This window comes from Lonchura striata, chromosome 5 (assembly GCF_050655825.1).
Source record: "Lonchura striata isolate lonStrDom1 chromosome 5, ASM5065582v1, whole genome shotgun sequence".
Taxonomy (NCBI): Eukaryota; Metazoa; Chordata; class Aves; order Passeriformes; family Estrildidae; genus Lonchura; species Lonchura striata.
Window position 1 is genome coordinate 29,938,899 of NC_140707.1, and position 20,068 is coordinate 29,958,966.

The 20,068-nt window shown below is 40.4% G+C and overlaps 1 protein-coding gene across 1 annotated transcript in view; it reads left to right on the plus strand.

Annotated features, from left to right (window-relative positions):
• LRP5 (LDL receptor related protein 5) overlaps positions 1-20,068 on the plus strand; it is a 132,514-nt gene that overhangs the window by 95,413 nt on the left and 17,033 nt on the right. Inside the window, exons 8-17 of the mRNA XM_021555189.3 lie at positions 3,625-3,841; positions 5,273-5,562; positions 7,578-7,804; positions 8,109-8,293; positions 10,484-10,807; positions 11,599-11,801; positions 12,088-12,299; positions 14,244-14,434; positions 16,863-17,072; positions 19,328-19,453. Coding sequence (XP_021410864.1) covers positions 3,625-3,841; positions 5,273-5,562; positions 7,578-7,804; positions 8,109-8,293; positions 10,484-10,807; positions 11,599-11,801; positions 12,088-12,299; positions 14,244-14,434; positions 16,863-17,072; positions 19,328-19,453 — 2,185 coding nt within the window. The remainder of the gene's footprint in view (positions 1-3,624; positions 3,842-5,272; positions 5,563-7,577; positions 7,805-8,108; positions 8,294-10,483; positions 10,808-11,598; positions 11,802-12,087; positions 12,300-14,243; positions 14,435-16,862; positions 17,073-19,327; positions 19,454-20,068) is intronic.

Consider the following 20,068-nt stretch of genomic DNA (forward strand, 5'->3'; position numbering starts at 1 on the left):
GGGGAGATTCCACAACCTCCATGAGCAACCTGTTCCAGTTCCCAGGCACCCTCACAGCAAAAGTGCAGCTTTCTACAAGATCTGCAAGACTCACAGAGCTAAAGCACATCCCATGAGTCTCCTGAATATGCCAGTCATGTCATTTTGCTGTTGCCAACCTGCTGTGTTTGCTCACGTAGTGATTTAGCTCAGCCCAAAAATTGATTTCCATTTGACTGCATCTTTGTCTTTAGCAATCAAATAAATTTTGTTTTATCTTAGTGACTGAAATAGAGGGGTAAGGTCTTAGAGGTCTCTTTGTTGTTCTGTCAAAAGGTGTGCTGTATCTATGCTGAATAGCTGTTTTTTTCATAGATGCACCTGAAATACAGTTTGACTACATGAATCATGCTGATGTGTAGAATTTAATTGCATTGTTTTACTTTAATCTTCTTCAAAGAGCCAAGAGCTTTTGAGTGTTATATTTAGAAATATTTGTGAAATCATTTTGCATACATTGCAGCAGCATCTAAAAAAAAAAATCACACCTTACCACCTTCTTGTGTTTTTTGTGTAATTCAGTTCATTAAGGCGTTTGATGTTGATTTCACTTTGCCCACAACAGATTTTAGCTGAGCTTGGCAAGGCCTCATTAGGACATTTGTCATTGAAGTCTTGAGACTAATCAGGGGCTTTCAGTGTGTGACGCTGTTCAAGGGGAGCTTTCAGTGTTTCATGTGTAAAGCACAACACATTTAGTGTTTCATTTATCCTTTGAGATCCATTTATCACTTACAGAGAAGGAAAGAAAACCCTGAGTAGAATAAAGCCTATTCTAGTCAATTTGTGCTAAATTATAAGGATTGTGCTTTAAAGTCTTCCCTTTTGTCTGCAGGCAGCAGATTCTAGTTGTCAGATATTAAAAGATGAGTTAATATGGTATTTTATTATCTTTTCTTGTCTTTCTTCCATATTGTACATGTACATTATAAAGGTTCTTGCAGTCCCAATATCACCAGCAGAAGAACAACATGGTAAATATTTACATGGTGTGCTATTTCCACAGACTTCTAGTGGTCTGTTGAGCTGAGAAGATGTTTGAATTTGGAAAGGAGAGGGTAAAAGTCTTACGGGATTATTCCAGACCCTTTGAAGAAATGGGAAGTGCTGATTTAACAACAGGAGTTGTGATTTTGGTCATATTGTGCAGCCTGTTTGTAGATTTTTATTTTGAATCCTTGTGATTTCATTTGATATGCTAGAATGCAGCTGTATCTCTGGGAAGGTGGGTGGCAGCAAAATTTGAGGTAAGGACTGTGTACATGTACCTGTATTGACCTGCATGTGACACCTCCTTGTTCAAGATTTGCCCTAGCTCCTATGTAAGTAGGATCATGTCAGGGAGGGAGATAGCATTTCCTGCTTGTTTCCTGGACCAGCTACTACTTGGAGGACTCAATTGCTCTCAGCACAGAAAAATCTTCCAAGTCAGAGTTGCCCTTTCTGCATCCAAGGGAAGCCTGCTTGGATTTGTAGGTGTTCTGCCTGTAGTACTGAGGAGGAACGTTTGGGAGAGGGAGACAGCAAACATTTATTCCATTATTTTCTTAGCCAAAATGCAAACTATTAAATGTTTTATTGATGTCTGATTCCACATTTTGGACCTCCTTTCCCACTATGTTGAACAGTGTATAATTTGGGAGTGCTTGCAGTAAGGTCACTCTTCTCATCCCAAGGCTGAGCAACACCAACACTCTCAGCCTTTCTTCAGACAGCAGAAGTCTTGCAGCCTCCTGATGATTTTTGTGGCTCTCCTCTCAACTGGCTCTCAGCCTGTCTTGTACTGGGACCCCAGAGCTGGATGCTGCACTCCAGGTGGGGCCTCCCAGAGCAGAGTAGAGGGGGAGAATCACCTCCCTGCTGCTGGCCACGCTGCTTTGGATCCAGCCCAGGATATGAGTGACTTTCCAGGCCATGAGCACACATGGCTGACACCAGCACACAACAGGGCTGCTTTCAGTCCCATCACACTCCAGCCTGTATCAATACCAGGGCTTGCCCCGAACCAGGTGCAGCATCTTGCACCTGGCCTTGTCGAACCACATGAGATTCCTGAAGTTCAACAGCTTGGTGTTGTCTGCAGCATCCACAGATGTGCATGGGTTTCAATAAATGTGTCTGCATCCTTGGATTCAATCTTCACTTGTACATTTTAGTCAGCAGCTCTGCTATTTTAATTATATTTCTACTGTCCATTTCTGTAGAAGTTGATGGAAATGTGGAAGCTTCATCCTCATCCTGCTGATGCACTGTTGTAAGGGAAGTGGTGTCCTGTTTACTTAGTGTGGTACCAGCTTGGCTCCAGCACCTGAGTATGTGTGAGGAACTTTTGAACCTGCAGTATTGCCTGTGGGACTGATAGTGTTCTATATAAGTGAGCATTTGGGGTTTGCCTGGACATGATGTAATGACATAATTGCAGAACCATTTGGCTTTTAACCACCGATACAGCCTTTTTTTTTTTTTTCTTTTTAATGTACTCTATTTACCTTAACAGAATAAAAATATACTAATCTTCAGTCTCTGTTACTCTATCAAGCAGTAGAAGAATCGTAAGTTGATGGGCAGATACAAAGCTCCCTTGAAACTTGGTTTGCAGGAATGCCAGTGTTATTTTTAACTGTCTCCAGCAGGCGGCATTTTGTCTGGAAGGCATCCAGAGGTGTCGATTATTGTGACCTCTGTTGAAATTCACTGCTGTTATAGGGATGATTTTTGTGCATGCCATAGTTGTAGCAGTAGCTGACTGCTCACCTCTGCTGTTTGGCTGGTGCTAGTTGGAAAATCCAGTGTGGGTTGGCCTTGGCTGGGTGCCAGGTGCCCACCCCAGCAGCTCTGTCACTCCACTGCCCAGCAGGACAGGGGAGAGAAAATGCAATGAAAGGCTTGTGGATCAAGATAAGGACAGGGAGACACCACTTAGCATAGGCTAAACAGGCTCAGCTTGGCGAAATTACTTTTATTTATGGCAAATCAAATCAAAATGCATACTGTTTTCACAAACTGTAAGGTTTTAAAGTGGAGATGTCATTTAAAATTTATTTGGGTATCTACTCTTTGTGCATTAATGTATTAGAAAGATGTGGTAATTGTCATTGGTTGTGTTAAAAAAATTAATTTTAGGTGCTTCTGCTGTTTATTGTATATCAAGAGAGCCTTATAACTCTATTAAAATTGTGGTAAAAGTGATTTTCACTGCCAGCATTTAGGCATTTCATGGTTTAATTTTACGCTACAATAGAGTTACACATATTTGTGATAAAAATAATTATTGCTCAAACACTTAGAAATTTAAAAGTTAGATTCTTAAATCACAAGAAAATAGAAGCGCTGCACGGTGAAGGGAACATAATCACCTACAAGGTACAGATTTAATATGTGTCAAAATAAAATGTTTCCAAATAATAGCAAAGAGGAAGCTATTTAAAATCTCAGTCACAGATCATGGGAAAGACATGCTGGGAATATCAAGAGGTATTTGCATAGCAGTAGCTGTTCAAAACACAACTGATATTGCCATTTTAATTGTACCCACATTAGAGAAGATTTTTTTTTTCTTTTTTTTTTTTTTTGGGCATCCCACAGGTCATAAACGTTGATGGAACAATGAGGAAAACCCTCTTAGAAGATAAGCTTCCACATATATTTGGGTTTACACTGCTGGGGGACTACATCTACTGGACTGACTGGCAGAGACGAAGCATTGAGAGAGTTCACAAGATAAAGGCCAGCAGAGACATCATTATCGATCAGCTGCCGGATTTAATGGGCCTTAAGGCAACGAGTGTCACCAAAGCTTTTGGTAAGATGGGCAACATAGCATGGGTCTGTAGGAGTCTTCATAGGGCATTCCATGCATTAAGCTGCTGTTGGTCACTTGCAATGAGAATAACTGTGATCTGGTGGGTTTGAAAGGAAAATGGCACCTATTGTTTCTAAAGCTGGGAAAATATAGTGTTGCAAAAGAAGTTGCTCCCAGTTTTTAGTGACATAAATCTTCCACAGCTTTCACTGCACTCTTTGAAATTTTATGAGGATTTTATTGCTCTATGCTACAGGAATCATTATTCTCACAGAAATGCTCTATTTCCTGCTGCTCTTCCCTTCCAGAGCAAAGTCCCATGTTGTCAGCAGAATGCTTTTCACTGCTGGGTGGTATAGGCACAGTCAGTCACCATTACAACACTGCCCCAAAGCATTTAGCACTTATATATTAACTCTTAACATCTCAGTTGTACCCAAACTTAACAATTAAAACTTGTCCTTAGCAAAGTGTCAGCAGCTGGGTCTCCGTGTCCTACCATTACATTTCTGAAAGGTGCAGCCAGTTTTTAGGTCCTCTGCTGGCACTGTGCAGCAAGTGTCACAGGACCTCCTATCTTCAGTGCACCACAGATTTTCCAGCTACCTGGAACACTGGAATTTGGGCACAGCACTAAACAGATTCATTAGTCAGCTATTAAAATTAGTGAGAAGAGTCACAATGGAGTAATGGCATCGATGTGAAATGCATATACCCTAAAGTAGGGAAAATTAAAAGAACCCTGGTTGAGACTGATCTTTGAGAATTTCTTTTGTGTGTGTGGTAATATTCGTAAAATACTTAAATCCTTGGTTCCAGCAGATGGAGAGAGGCATTTATTTATGTGTTGGTCCTTACTTTCCCCTACACATTCCATCCCCATTACATAAAAAAATAAGTGTGAGGTTGTGGGGATCTTGTTGGAACTGCTTCTGCTAATGACTCTTCTCAGCTTTAAATTAAACAGGTGGGAAAGAACTGTGATTATCCACCAATTTTCTCACCCTTTTGTATCACTGAACATTTGTAAAAGCTGGTGGTTTCAAAGAGATACAAAGATGGAGTACTTGGTGAAAACTAGCTAATTAATTATCTGTCTTCAGTGAAGGAATTTAATCCTTGGGGAGACAAGAAAGATCTGTTTGTAGATGGTGTTTGTACAATAGGAGGGATAGGTCCATCTTTGTAATCCTGGGTAGACAGGAAGAATCCACTTAGAATTCCCTGCTGATAACCCATACTGTTAACTTATTTTGGAAAATTATACTGGTTTTTTGCTCAACCTTCTGTGCTCCCCTTTCCCTTTTACCTTCACAATGCACTAATATGTGTTCTGGCTTAATTGTTGGTTTTTTGGGGTTTTTTTAAGGAACTAATTCAACGCACTAATATCTGTTCTGGTTTGTTGTTTTGTTTATTTATTTTTTAAAGGAACTAATTCATGCGCAGAGAACAACGGAGGCTGCAGCCATCTGTGTTTCTTTACACCCCAGGAGGCCAGGTGTGCCTGTCCCATCGGCCTTGAGCTGTTGAGTGACATGAAGACTTGCATCATTCCTGAAGCCTTCTTAGTTTTCACAAGCAGAGCAGCAATTCATAGGATTTCCCTTGAAACCAATAATAATGATGTTGCTATTCCTCTTACTGGAGTCAAGGAAGCATCTGCTCTGGATTTTGATGTCTCTGATAACAGAATCTATTGGACTGATGTTAGTTTGAAGGTATTACTGATGTGTGAATTCCTTGAATATAAAGCCACAGAGCAGTTACTTTGATCTAACAAAGGTCTCTGTTACATGATCTGTCCTGCAGTTGCCAGGGTTGTCATTGAATTGCATCCAAGGAGACCCTTGGAGATGAAGACAGTTGCATTGCTGAATGCACAGTAGGGTGACAGGCATCTTCCTGCTTCAAATAAAAATCCAGAGTGGTGTCTGCTTGTACCGAATGCATAAATCTTGGATGCTGGATGTGTTGCATCCATGTATGTATCTGCTGTAGAAAAGCTAATTTTATGTCAGAGTAGAGCAATTTAAACATTGAGCTCAGCAGCCCCCTGAGTTTTCTATCCTCTTCCAGTTTTGACTTGGAAGACAATTGTACTCAGTATTAACATTTGACAAGTGAACTTTGGATTGTTTGCTGTGGCTTCAGCTTGGCACACAAAAAGCCAGAGAACTTGTCCAGTCTCCTCCACACCATGTGAAGGGCCCACCTGCTCCCAGTTCTATCTCAATGTGTCTCCCAGAACACATTTCCTGTGATGTTTGGTACACATCCAGGTGCGTGCTAAAGTGAGGGTTGTTCTCTTCATCAGCATTACTTGGCCTTTTGAAATGAACTAAGGATATGGTAGAAATAAGATATTTGCTTCACTGGAACTAAATTATTCTATTTAAATTGTTAATATGTTTTCCAAGAGCAATCAGAGTTTCCTTGCCAGTGTGCCCAAGCCATAACATGGCAAAGCTCACTTCTGGAGCCTGCAGGGCTCAGGCAATTTCCATAGTCTCTCTGTGAGGACTAATGAGGGCTGTGCTTCAGAGTTACCAGTGCTGCTTGTGGTGTGGACACTGTTCCTTCAGGAGGAGTGCCAGTGTAATAAATTAGTGCAGTAGGCACAGTTACTAAATAAATCTCACACAGGCACATGGAGAGCAGGAGTTATGGACACCTTAACCATTTGTGCTGGAAAGCAGATCACTTCTGCTGCATCAGTGAGTAGATCGCAGTCTCACTCTATGCAGGAGTGGAAAACATTTTACTTATTTGTTGCCTCCTGAATTTTCCAGCATACTGTATTTTCATATACATACCGGGTATCTTCCAGTATCTTTGGGTTGTCATTCCTCTTGTCCCCCACATCTAGGTGATCAGGGACAGGTATTATAACTTCAGAGCTCACAATGATCTGTGAGTTACCACTGAGTGGTGGGCATCCTTTCCTTCAGCGCCCACCATTTCCCTGATCTCTGCCTCTGGTTATTAGAGGACACATTTTCAGCCACTACTTGACATGATTTCAAGGCTTACCTTTAAAAGTGTGAAATTTCTCTGACCCTTACACATCCATGTATCAAATTATTAAGAAATCAATAGCTGAAACATTGGCAGGCATGTAGACTGATTGCTCAGTGCTGATAAGCAAGGATGGGTATTTGGTCCTGGAAGTTACTATTTACTTGGGGGTTGTTCCAGTGCTTTTAGGAGTGACTTATTTATATGAGTGCAGTCCTTGCTCTGTGACTTATTTTGATGAGCGTGCATAACTAAAATGTAGATGGGATCAGTAGATGTTCTCTGATGTAGACGTGCTCCAGGTGACTGATTATGAGAAACAATTTAATTTAGATGCCACTGAGATGTGCTTCTGAGACTTAAAACATTACAGGGAATTAAATAATTTTTTAAAACCAGCTTCTTGTGTACAAATAGAAGACAGGGAGAGGGATCAAGAAAGAATCTGCAGTTACATGCTGCTTTCTGAAAATCATGTCCTCTTCAGATGTCTTGGTCTGGACATCAGAAACCACTAGCTTTCTGAAAATTCACGTGTTTTTCTCCTGAGAATTTCTGTATTTTTTGACAACAGAAATTAGTTGTTTAAAAAGTAACAATGGCTGCGGGTTTTTTGTTCTAATTTCTTTTTGTACACTAAACTTCATGATAATTACTTCTTTTTATTTCACTGGGGTGTCCATAAGCACTGTAATAATTTTACACCATTGTTTTCCAGACCATAAGCCGAGCTTTCATGAATGGGAGCTCTGTTGAGCATGTGATTGAGTTTGGGCTAGATTATCCTGAGGGAATGGCTGTGGACTGGATGGGAAAGAACCTCTACTGGGCAGATACTGGAACCAATCGCATCGAAGTCGCCCGTCTGGATGGGCAGTATAGACAGGTCCTTGTGTGGAAGGACTTGGACAACCCAAGGTCTTTGGCTCTTGATCCCACCAAAGGGTAAGGAACCCTGTTGTTTTTCAAAGCTTTGTGTGGGTGTTCTTATACGTAAGGAGTTGTTTGGCACCATTTCTTCAGAGTCTTTGAAAAGGCACTAAACCTTCCACAATCATATGGGCTACAATGAAAAATTAATAATTGTCAAAAATACTATTCTGCCTTTATGTAAAAAGACGAGTATTGTGATGCTGCACATAAGCATGTGGGTTATTTTTTTTTTCAAGTGGTGCAAAGAAATTTAGAAAGGCAAAGCATGCAGCTATACCTGGCTGATGCCCTGTTTTTGTTGCACTTCTCATTGCAGATACATGTACTGGACTGAGTGGGGAGGCAAACCCAGGATCGTTCGAGCCTACATGGATGGGACAAACAGCATCACTCTGGTGGACAAAGTGGGGCGTGCCAATGACCTCACTATTGATTATGTGGACCAAAGGCTCTACTGGACTGACTTAGACACAAGCATGATTGAGTCATCAAATATGCTGGGTAATCTAATGTTATTTACACCAGGCAGAACAGAAATATCCACTGGCCATAGTAAAGTAATTGAGTAATATGAAATTTGAGCAATATAACTGATAGTTAATCTGTGTGTATATTTTCTTATAAAAGGAAGAGAGTTAAGTGTTTGAGAATATTTTTTAAACCTTCATGAATTAATAACCATATGATGATTTATAATGGTGGTGAGATGTCATTTCTCTCTATTGGTGTGAAACAGTGTTGTACCAAAGCAGAGATGGCCTCTGAGTTCTTAAAGTGAGGATAACGTAGAGGTTCATTGTAAATCATCCCTGACATTTTAGCCTGAACACTAATATTCTATTGAGTATTATTTCTGACTTCAGACCAGTTGTATTAGTTCTAAACCAAAATACTTCTTGCATTTTGTGGAGGCTGAAAGGCTGTGCAGCTACTTCTGCAGTGTGTTTCAGATACAACTTCACACATTCTCATGTTTTCCATTAGAATTGCATTTATACATACAAGGGGTGTGGTCTGATTGACAATATACATTATTTCACTGCAACTAGATTTTTGTTTGTTTGTTTTTTAATCCATTAGAAGATACTTTTAGAGAGTTGTTTGGGTTTTTTTAGGTGTCATTCTGTATGCATATCTTCAGAATTCTGAGATTCTGAAGTCACTCCATTGTAGAAGGCCACCAAGGTGGTCAGGCTCAATTTGTCCTTGGTGAAGCTGTGCTGGCTGCTCTGTCAGATCACCCCTTCATCTTGCATGTGCCTTAGAATTACTTCTAGGAGGATCTGTTCCGTGATCTTCCCAGCCACAGAAGGGAGGCTCACTGGGTTCTCTGGGCCGTCCTTTTAAAAATAGGAGTGATGTTTCCCTTTTTTCCAGTCACTGTCAACTACATGGCTTTTCAAATACGATGGACAGTGGCTTGCCAGCCTCATCAGCCAGTTGCCTCAGGACCCTGGGATGCATCCCAGCAGGTGCCATAGACTTGTGCCCATTCACTTTCATGTTGTACAATGTCTTTGTAGTTAGCAGATTATAAAGACTCAGGTAGACTTGTAACAAGTGGGCACAATAGTTAAGGGGTGAGGAAAGCACTCTGAATGCTGCTCCAGATTAATCTTGGACATTATAAACAGCAGGGGGAAAAAATCACACTGTTGGGAGCTTTTCTTCAGTTATACAGCTTATCTGCTTCCTTCAAAAGAGTCTTTCTCCTGAATTCTTCACTATGGATCAGAGTTGCTCTAAGAAGTAACTGAGAACATGCAGGATATCTATACCCCTAACTTGGAGAGTTTAGATGCCTAAAAGTTACATGGGGAGGTTGCCTCTGTATTTAGACCTGGTGGCTTATAAGGAAATGGCCTCATGTTCTGATTTATGGGTATTTCATTCTTTCTCAAGTCTCGGTGAAATGGAAAGTAGGAAAGAAGAAGAAAAGTGAGGTGTTCTGTAGAGTCTAGCATTTGGATGTTTGAGACAGGAGGAGTGGTGCTGCTAAAGGCTACATATTCATTTGATGACAGAGATTCATAGAGGTTTATGCTTTAAAATGTTCAGGAGGGTGGTTTTCAGTAAGACTTTATGTACTTCAGTAATGCATCTTTGTCAGAGACCATGCTCTAGAAGGTGTTAAATCTGTTGTAAATGTTGCTAACGGAACCACTGAATGTGGGGTATAGAGATTCCTGCCAAACAAATGGTTTCCTAAACTCCTGGAATAGCTGTATGTTAGATTGCACTGCAAAAGATTTGTTTCTTGAGTGAGACACCATAATTTCTCCTAGCAGTTTCTCTTTGAATCCCAAATTTGTTGTTGTTTTCATGCATATTAATGAGCTTTTTTATTGGCCTATGTGATTACCAAAGCTGATAGTATTCTTGGATATGTTTTTCAGTGTCTATTTGGGTTGATAAGCATGAGACATATGAAGTAGTATTTTTTTAGATTACAATACACTGGCAGCATTTCAAATTACTCTGTAGGCAAGAGGGTATCAAGGTAGGGCTTTTGAATGCAATTGCTTATGTTACCTTTTGAGCAGGTACTACTTAATAAAGAATCCCATGATGCTGATTTGGAAAGTGAGGTTTTATTTTAAAAAGAAGAACAAGATTTTTCTGCATGCCAGTCACACTCTTCATTTTATGCCATGGGAATTGTCTTTTAGCTGATTATCCTTGTTTTTGCAGGACAAGAACGAGAAATCATAGCAGATGATCTACCTCATCCATTTGGATTAACCCAGTATAGTGACTACATTTACTGGACAGACTGGAATCTTCACAGCATAGAAAGAGCAGACAAGACCAGTGGGAAGAACAGGACGCTTATTCAGGGCCATCTGGATTTTGTGATGGACATATTGGTCTTCCATTCTTCTCGTCAGGATGGCTTGAATGATTGTGTGCAGAATAATGGCCATTGTGGTCACCTGTGCCTTGCCATCCCAAATGGATTTAGGTGTGGCTGTGCTGCTCATTACACCTTGGATCCCAACAGCAGGAACTGCAGTTGTAAGCCTTTTTGTTTGCTATTGTGTTCTTCAGTGCTTGTGGCTCCCAAATGCAAAAGGAAAGGGGTCCCAAGTGTGTTTCAAAGGTTCTGACTTTAAAAGTGATCTTTGAATATGAGGACAGAGTATGGAATTCTATATCCATTTTTGTGACATGTACTAGGCATGAAGATTTGTGTTTCAAGAAATGACAGCGCTGTCAAGTCTGGTCTTCCTTGTTTTACCCAAAATGCTTTCTAGGTGATTCAGCTGTGTAAATGAAGCTTTCCCACTCCTTACCTATGTGTGTAGGTGTGTGGAAATCACCAACAAAAATGTCTTTTTCCCTTACATGCTTGATAAAGGCAGCTAAAATAACACTCAGTAGAGCACTCTAACTCCTAAGTAATCTGCTCAACTTGTAGATGCACTTAAAATACATAGAAGTTTGCTTTCTCCCTGCATGTGATATTATGAGCCTGCCAGTGGACTGGTTGTCCAATAGGAACTAAAGTTTCCAGTAATAATGGCAATGAATATAAAATGCGTGCATAGTGGTGGATAAGGCAATTTTAACTGAATGAAAGGGTGAATTTTGAAAGGCAGGTCCTACACATTTAACCTGATACCTTTCTATAACTAGAGAAAGAAATTTACAACTTTATACCAAAAATCTCCAGTTATGAATTATTTAGTTTTCATTGTGAGTATTAATATTTCTTTGTGACTTTGTTCCAAATATTCACTTTCTTCTGTGGGGATATATTTTTGGGAATTGTACTTTCTCATGCATTCTGTTTTGGCTTGTTTCAGCCCCGGCCAGTTTCCTGCTATTTAGCCAGAAATCTGCCATCAGCAGGATGATACCTGATGATCAGCAGAGCCCAGATATCATCCTACCTATGCATGGTCTGAGGAACGTCAAGGCTATTGATTATGATCCCTTAGATAAATTGATCTACTGGGTGGATGGGCGCCAGAATATTATAAAAAGAGCCAAAGATGATGGCACCCAGGCAAGTGTACATCTTGTATATAGTTTTGTTTCAGTCTTTTTGTGTGCTTTTCCTTTATGCTCTTCTATCTGCCACACCAAGGGATCCTCACAGTCACCTTCTCTTGTCAGCACTTACTCATGGATATTCTATTTATTATATGAGAATTACTGAATGTTTTTAGGATTGTGGTTTTAGGGGTTTATAAATCATCAAGCAGGTAAACCACACCTTCTGTGCAATCAGTGTTCTTCAGTCAATCATCAGAGCAATGGCTGGAAATCATTGCTGATATGTTGTCTTGCAGCCTTTCACTGTAATGAGTACCCCAAACCAAAGCCAGAACCCAGAGAAGCAGCCACACGACCTCAGCATTGATATATACAGCCACACCTTGTACTGGACATGTGAGGCCACAAATTCCGTCAATGTGCACCGGCTGAACGGCGAATCCATCGGGATGGTGCTGCGGGGGGACCACGACCGGCCCAGAGCCATCGTAGTGAACGCAGAGCGAGGGTGAGCGTCCATCTGCACCTTGTGCAGAGCACTCCTGGGGCTGTGCCAGCTCTGTGCTGGGAACTTTGTGCTGCATCTGTCTGTTTGTACAAAGAGAAGTTCTGAATGTTGTTCTGGGTGTAGGTGACGCCTTAGCCAGTTCTGGGTTCTGGAGGTATCCAGCTTTCTCTTCCTGTTCTCTTCTTTGCCTCTGTTCTCACAACCTGTGTGAGGCACCAGGTGACAGCAAAGTACAACCACCTTGTACTGTTCTTTGTGTGGGTGCACATCCCTGCCACCTGATAGCAAAAACAAGAGAGTCTGTATCACCTCAGAATCTGGATCATAAATGTTTAGTCATCATAAAAGAAATGTTTCCAGGGGTAAAGAAAGGAGCATTGAATTTGATATTATTCCTGCTAATGTAGTGGTATAAAGCTTAAACAGTTAAACCTCTTATGTTCTATACATTCTTAAGTTAGTTCTGATGTAATGTGTATCTTAAAAACCTCTGAAATGAATTGAAGCAGGTCGGATGCACTAGAGTGATTTCCCACAGGAGGAAAATTTGTTGTTTTGCTGCAAAGCAGCTTTGGTTAGATTCAGCAGACACTCTCTGCTTCTGGTAGTTAGTAGCTTCCTTCTTAGATGTCAAAGATGGATGGTGCTTTACTGCTCTCTTGAATAAGTTAGATGCTTAAATCCCAGTTTACTGCTAAATGGCTTGCCATGTGCTTGACAGATGTTGAATGACAGTATTTCACAAATGTGTGGATACAGTAGTACCCAGAGACTCTTTCTGGAGTGTTTATAGGACTGGTGTTTTATACCAGTGTACTCTGCACAGTTCAAAAGCTGTTGTGGGGAGAGGGGGATTAGAGGAAAGATTCTAATCTTATTGGGACTAAGTCACTTGGATATAGTTTGTATTTATAAAAGCTTATCTGCTTTCTCCATTAAAATGGGAGTTTGGGTTTGTTGATTTCTAAAACTCTCAACTTTCCTGGTCAGGTTTTCAAGTGATTTAATGCTAAATCCATTTCTAAATAAAAGGAGGAAAAATGAGGAAGATAGTATGTTAAACACTGTGACTATCTGGGAGAGCTGAATTAGTGATCTTCAACGACTTCTGCCATGATTATAGAAATTCCTTCCTCCACCTCTCCCTTGGGTGCGTGTTCTGACTGCTGCCTCCCCTCCTTGTGCCAAAAGGAAAGGCTGTGCAGCAATGCAGCCCATGCTCTTGGAGAGTTTGCCCATGTTACTCACCACTGAAAAAATAGTGGACTTTTCATTTGAAGAGGTCTCAGTTCATCGTGGGGGTGCACAAACCCTTTTTTCTCTATGCAGAAGGAGGACAGAGACTGCTTTTGTTTGCAACTTAACTGGCTTAGACAGATGTAAAGAATTCATGGAACTAAGATGTCAGGAACATGCCATCCTCAGGGGTTCTTCTGTAATCTTTTCTCAAATTTGGTAGGAAATTTTACTTGCTGAGAAGGAAAAGTTACCTAGAAGGAGAGGAGGTGGTGGTTAATGTTTTTTTTTTGTTTGGTTTTTTTTTTGGTTTTTTTTTTGTTTTGTTTTGTTTTGTTTTTTTGGTTTTTTTGGGTTTTTTTTGTCAGAAAGAACTTCTGGACTTTGATTTGTAAGTGGGGACAGCTTTACCCAGGGAGAGTTGCAGGTCTTTGCTAGTCTCTTACAACCCCCAATTCCATGCAGGAGCAATGCTGCTGGTGCAGCAGTGCTGAGGCACTTTATGGCCTGGAGATAAATCCCATTAATTTCAGGCTAAGTGTGTCAGCTAGCAGGTGTTTGGTTCTGGATCTTTGCACCTGGGAGCAGTCACCACAGCCATGCCTGTGAAACCATTCCCACTTACAGGGTGGGTTACAAGACCCTGCAGACAAAGGGGAATTGCCTGTCCCTGGAGCTCCAGTTCAGCGGTGCTGTCTCTGTTCTCAGGTACATGTACTTCACCAACATGCAGGAGAGAGCTCCCAAGATTGAGCGTGCAGCCCTGGATGGCACAGAGAGAGAAGTGCTTTTTACAACTGGCTTGATCCGACCGGTAGCACTGGTGGTTGACAACAAACTTGGAAAGCTTTTCTGGGTGGATGCAGATCTGAAGCGCATCGAAAGCTGTGACCTGTCAGGTATGTGGTATGAAGTTAAACATTTGCAGCACAGTGTTAGCATGTGCAGGACATCATTCCCTCTTTGATGCTGACCCTGGTGACTTTCATTTCCACCGCTGCCAGTTCTGTGTAGGCAGTCACAGACAGCAATTGCTGGTGGGCTCCCATCTTTGATGTAATTAGAATAGACATGACTGTAATGATTGACATCCTCCAAGACTGCCATTTGACTTTTGATGTGTTCTGAAAGCGTTGTTAGTCATGGAACCCCTAAATAACCTCCTCTGTGCCCCTTTTCTTTTCTTAGTGGTTTGAAAAGTTTGCATACTTTTCAATTTTTCTCTCTGGAGCTTAAAGTTAGTACGTCAAGGTAGCTTGGAAAAAACAAACAGAAGAAAGAGCAATGATGTTTTTATTTTTTTAATCTGGGTGATAAAACAGCTCAACTGAAACAGCATTGCTGCAACACAGTGGAGAGATGCCAACTCATCACAGTTGTCCCATATTAGTAATATAAAGCATTACTCCATATACAAAGCAACAGCACCTCATGGATCTTAGCACAGTTCATCGCTGACTTTTAAAAGCACTGGGTAGTGCTGAAGAAGTGAGAGCCAAAGTAATGTTGATTTGAATTACTTCCTCTAAATAGTATTTTTTGAGCAAAATACTTTTGAAAAAATATTTGTGAGAACATTCTTTACTGAGCAAAATGGGCATATGTTAGGAAAAGGTTTTTAGCATAAACTAAGGCTGCTGAATAAATGAGACCAAAATTGTGTATAGCATCCTTCATTCCATTTAAACTGGTCTAGATATTCTAGTAGTTAGTAGCTTTATTATTCCATTGTAGACCTGTAGAGGTGACACGGTTTTGGAGGTTCTTGAAGTTTGCACTGTACCCTGATTAAAACAGCAGTCTGCTAAATCAGGGATTAGCCTCAGATGTCCAGTGCTTAATTTTCAGAGAGGGATGAAAGCATTATAAACCCATCTAACAGTTTTCTTTACAAGGTTCTGGAATTTTTCAGTTGGAGTTAGAGCAAAAGTTGGTCTTTTAAGTTCCTTTAGTTTAAAACCATTCGCCCTTGTCCTATCACTATCTGCCCATACAAAAAGTTGCTCTCCCTCTTTTTTATAAGCTCCCTTTAAGTGTGATGAATGGCTCCTTTAAGGTCTTCCCAGAGCCTTCTCTTCTCCAGGCTGAACAACCACAGCTCTCTCTGCTTGTTCTCATAGGAGAGGTGCTCCAGCCCTCTCTGGTCATCTTCATGACCCTCCTCTGGAGCTATTCTAACAGCAAAACTAATAGAACCTGCTCATGCTTGGCTGAGATCTGCATAATTTATGCAGAAAATTAGTTGAATACAGTTTTCATAGCATTTTTATTATGTGGATTCTATAATCTCATTTTGTGTAGATACTAAAAACTTACAGTTTTTTATATACAAGCAGACATAAGGTCATAGTTCCAAAATTAATTATGAGAGCAGAAGCAGCTCCAAGTTACGATTTTGTTTTAAATTTTCATTTTTTGAACCAAATATATCCAGTTACATAGGCATGCACAGGGTCTGAATGGTTTTGGTGAATTAATAGAATAATTTGGAATATCTTCACCCTAGAAAAGAATAATAAAAGCAATAACTAAATGACTTCAAGTGTAGGGCAGTATGCAGTGGAAGACTGCATAAGAAGATGCAAGTAATTAAAGTGAAAACATAATAAATGCATTTTTGCTTGACCTCTTTTTACTCCTTGGCTTAAAGCAGATTTTTACACATTTTTTCATAAAGCAGAGAGCCTGAGCATTTGACAGTGTTCCTATTTAGGAGCATATTGAGTCATTTAAAGTTTGGGTTTTCTGGTTGGTTACTAATAAAAAAAGTTGGAGTTTTTTTAAGTGCTTTTCTTTTTTTGATCATATATCTGTGGTAGTCACATAGGCTGCGACAAGGTTTGGTACTTGCCTCTTGCTTTGCAGGATGAATATGTTTTATTTGAGTAATGACAGTGAAACTAAACTGGTTGTATTTCGCTCTTGTTTATATATTCCAGAAAAAATGTACTGCTTCATGTGTGAGTGCACTGTAAAACCTTTGGCCCAAGAGCTGAGTGTGTACCAGCTTTTGGGAGTGCTCACAGCTGCACATAACAGAGATGTCAGCGTGGGGCTGAGCATGGCTGGCTGACCAGCCAGGCTGTGCAGGGATGAGCTGGGTTTCCTGTTCTATCTGCTTGCCCTCCAGACACAGACAGAGACAGGCACTGCTGGTGTTTACCTGAGACTGAACAAGCAGAGACAGATGAAGTCAATGACCTTGTAGCTCACTGTCCCCAAGGTTTGGTTTGGTTTTAGCTGGGATGTTGTTTTGTGATATGTTTTTTAAGGAATAACTTAGAAGTTGACTGGTGTAAAACTAGTCTTTGTTTTTGTTGGTCTCAGGTGCCAACCGTGTGACCCTGGAGGACTCCAACATTCTTCAGCCCATGGGACTCACGGTGCTGGGGAATCACCTGTATTGGATTGATCGTCAGCAGCAGATGATTGAGAGAGTGGAGAAAGTGAATGGCTACAAAAGGACTAGAATTCAAGGCAGGATTGCTCATCTAACGGGCATTCATGCTGTGGAAGAGCTTGATATGGAAGAATTCTGTAAGTTTCAATATCTGATGTCTTGGTCATTGTATCTCAAAGTCCTTATCCAGTTGGATATTGTAATAATGTTGCCCATGGGCTTCAAATGAGCCATGAAATGCTTTCAACTTGACCAGTTGCAGGAGAGGAGAAACAAATTTCTCTTTCTTACTGAGGGAGCTATTGCTGCACAGCAGAACGTGTGATATTGTGGCACTGAGTTACCTGCTTCGTGCAAGCTCACATGACACGGAATTCAGTCTAAAAGCTATTTAAAATTCTGGTTGTTAATTTTCTAAGTACAATCAAGTAATAGGTCTTGGAAAAACTCTAATAAGAAACAAAAGGGTTGTACTTGCCTTTTCTCTAGGTGCTTCAGACTCCCATGTAAAGGTATGCATGGTTTGACTCAGCACAGAGGATGATGTAAAAGTCTGCAGTGAGGGAGGCAAAATGGGGAGGAAGCTCCTGCAATGAGTTGTACTGTGGATGGGGAATTTTTCACCCAACAGAGGTGGAGCATTTTAGGTGCTCACATCTGAAAGGGGTTATGCATTCAGGATGTTCTTTTTCTGGATTAGTGGTCCAAATTACTGTGGTTTATTGGAGAGTGTAAAAACATCTTCAAGCAGTCATTCCTCAAAGTGACAATCTACAGCTCCTCCTATTTAACAGGATTGTAGAGAGACTATAAAATTGGAAACAAAATGTGGAAAACAGTGGTCTCTGTTGCCTGTGATGAGTTGTCTTATATAGGGAGGGTATGTTGGTATCTAATGCATTAATTTTCAGAAAAAAATTATTCAACTTCATAACAAACACTCTGAGTCGCATGCATTAGTGTCTGTGATGGCTGGAAGTATTTTTGAACTTGTGTATATGGGTAAACTGTTACAAATCAGGTAACATAAGCATTTAAACTGTAGTAGATTCTATGGGGTAATCATGACCTAGAGGTTCTTTTTTACTTTCACAATACCCAGCTCTTCTTCTTCTATGCCACTTCACACATTTCACATATATTGGTATATTTCAAAGATAATACTGACTGAAGAAAAAGATTTTTTTTCTTTAATTCTCAACAACGTTAAAAAAAAAGAGGTTTGCTTTTCCCTCATGTGTTTCTTTAAGATAGGGAAAAGAAATCCTCTTTTGCAGCTGAAAAATTTCTACATAGGTGATTTCTGTTACAACAGGGGAGTAAAATATATATACACATGCAGGTATGTATGCATGCACTTCTGTGAGCAGCTCATGCCTGAAACACTGTATAAACTAATAAATTTGTTAAAGGTAGAAAGCAGGTTGCTAAGAAGCCTGGACAGTTGAAAAACAACTTTGGTAGAGAAATTATGATATCTGAACAATTTTTTCCCTGTGTAAATTCTTGGTGCTGAGCAGTAGGAAAGAAAGCACTACTCAGCAGCATCACAAATAACACAGGCTGTAGCCCCACAGATTGCTGCAGCAGATGCTCAGCTACCAGCCTCAATAAGCAGGCAAGAGACTGATTCTCTTCTGACTCCTTTGGGCTGGGGTCATCAGACAGTGACCTCCCATCTCTGTGCCTGTTTCTTGTCCACCTAATGTTCATTAAAACTTGCTCTTTTAGGACCTCTCAGTGTTTCTGGGTAACTGATTTGGAACACAAATGCGTAGCTTCCTGTCTTTAAACAAAGACCCCAAAATCTTTGTCCCTATATTTGCAGTTTTGTGAGGACCAGGGAAGCTGAGGCATTAGATACTAAGAGCTCTTTAAAGGAGAAATCCTGAGGGTTTTGCAGGTTGGCATTGTGCAGTGACATACATTGTTTCTTGATGCCTACCCTAGAAATGCAGGGGGGGATCTAGGTAAGACGTAAATGCAGCCTTCTCAAATCTGCTTTTTCAGTTCTCTTTACCTCAGCTCCCAGATTATTTTTAGAAGTTCTTGAAAGGAGGAAGAAAGTTCTCCATATGATAGAATCATAGAATAGTTAGGGTTGGGAGAGACCTTCTGAAGGTCATGCAGTTCCAATGTCCTGCAATGGGCTGGGACATCTTCAACTTGATCAGGTTGGTCTATTATGACTGTGAGAAATATAGTCCTTATGAAGTAATAAATCATCTTTCAAGCACTGAACTGAAAAATCCTGCATGTGTCTTCCTAATAATTTGTAGTGAAATCTTGGTTACTCAAAAGTGGTTTGTGAGTAGTTTTTTATTTTGTCCTATTGAGGAATAGTTATAATTTCTTTTATGCTACATAATATTATTTTTGTGTGTTTCACCAGCTGTGCATCCATGCTCCCGTGACAATGGTGGCTGTTCACACATCTGCATTGCCAAAGGGGATGGAACTCCAAGATGTTCATGCCCTGAGCACCTTGTGCTTCTACAGAATCTCTTAACATGTGGAGGTGAGTTACATTTAACAGCACTGCTAGTCAATTTATATCAAAAATGTGTTGGCTGAGGTTGCATTCCAATCTAAAATGTGGATTTACACACAGGTTTTCTGTACACATTGTGCTGCACTGTGTGTTAAATTAGTCTTTGGTAGCTCTACCAGCTGTTTTCTGCTTGAGGTTTTGGGCCCATGTGAGTTCTCATTCTGAGCAGAATATTTTTCTTTGGCCTTAAAATGCTTACATCTTCTACTAAGATTTTTATAATTGTATGATGTGACAGATTTGTGCTTTTAACAAGTGTTTATAAGATGATGCATCAACCTGTGATGACCTAGCAGCAGAAATTGTGCCTGTGATTCCCAGAGTATGAGACTCCAGTCTTTGAAATTAATTTGGCCTTCATGTAATGTGAAACACTGTACTGGCTACTTATCAAATGTAGGCTCTGTTGAGATTCTTTTTAATTAAGGTACCTCTACTTTTTCCACATGGTAGACTTTTCCTTTAGCCTTCCTTTTTACCATCCTAGTATTTTTAAAAACTGTTAACGTTACACTTGCAGAGGTACTGGAAAACAAAATGTTGCTTCTTTTTGGGAGGCATTATATCTTGTTTGGCTCTGTT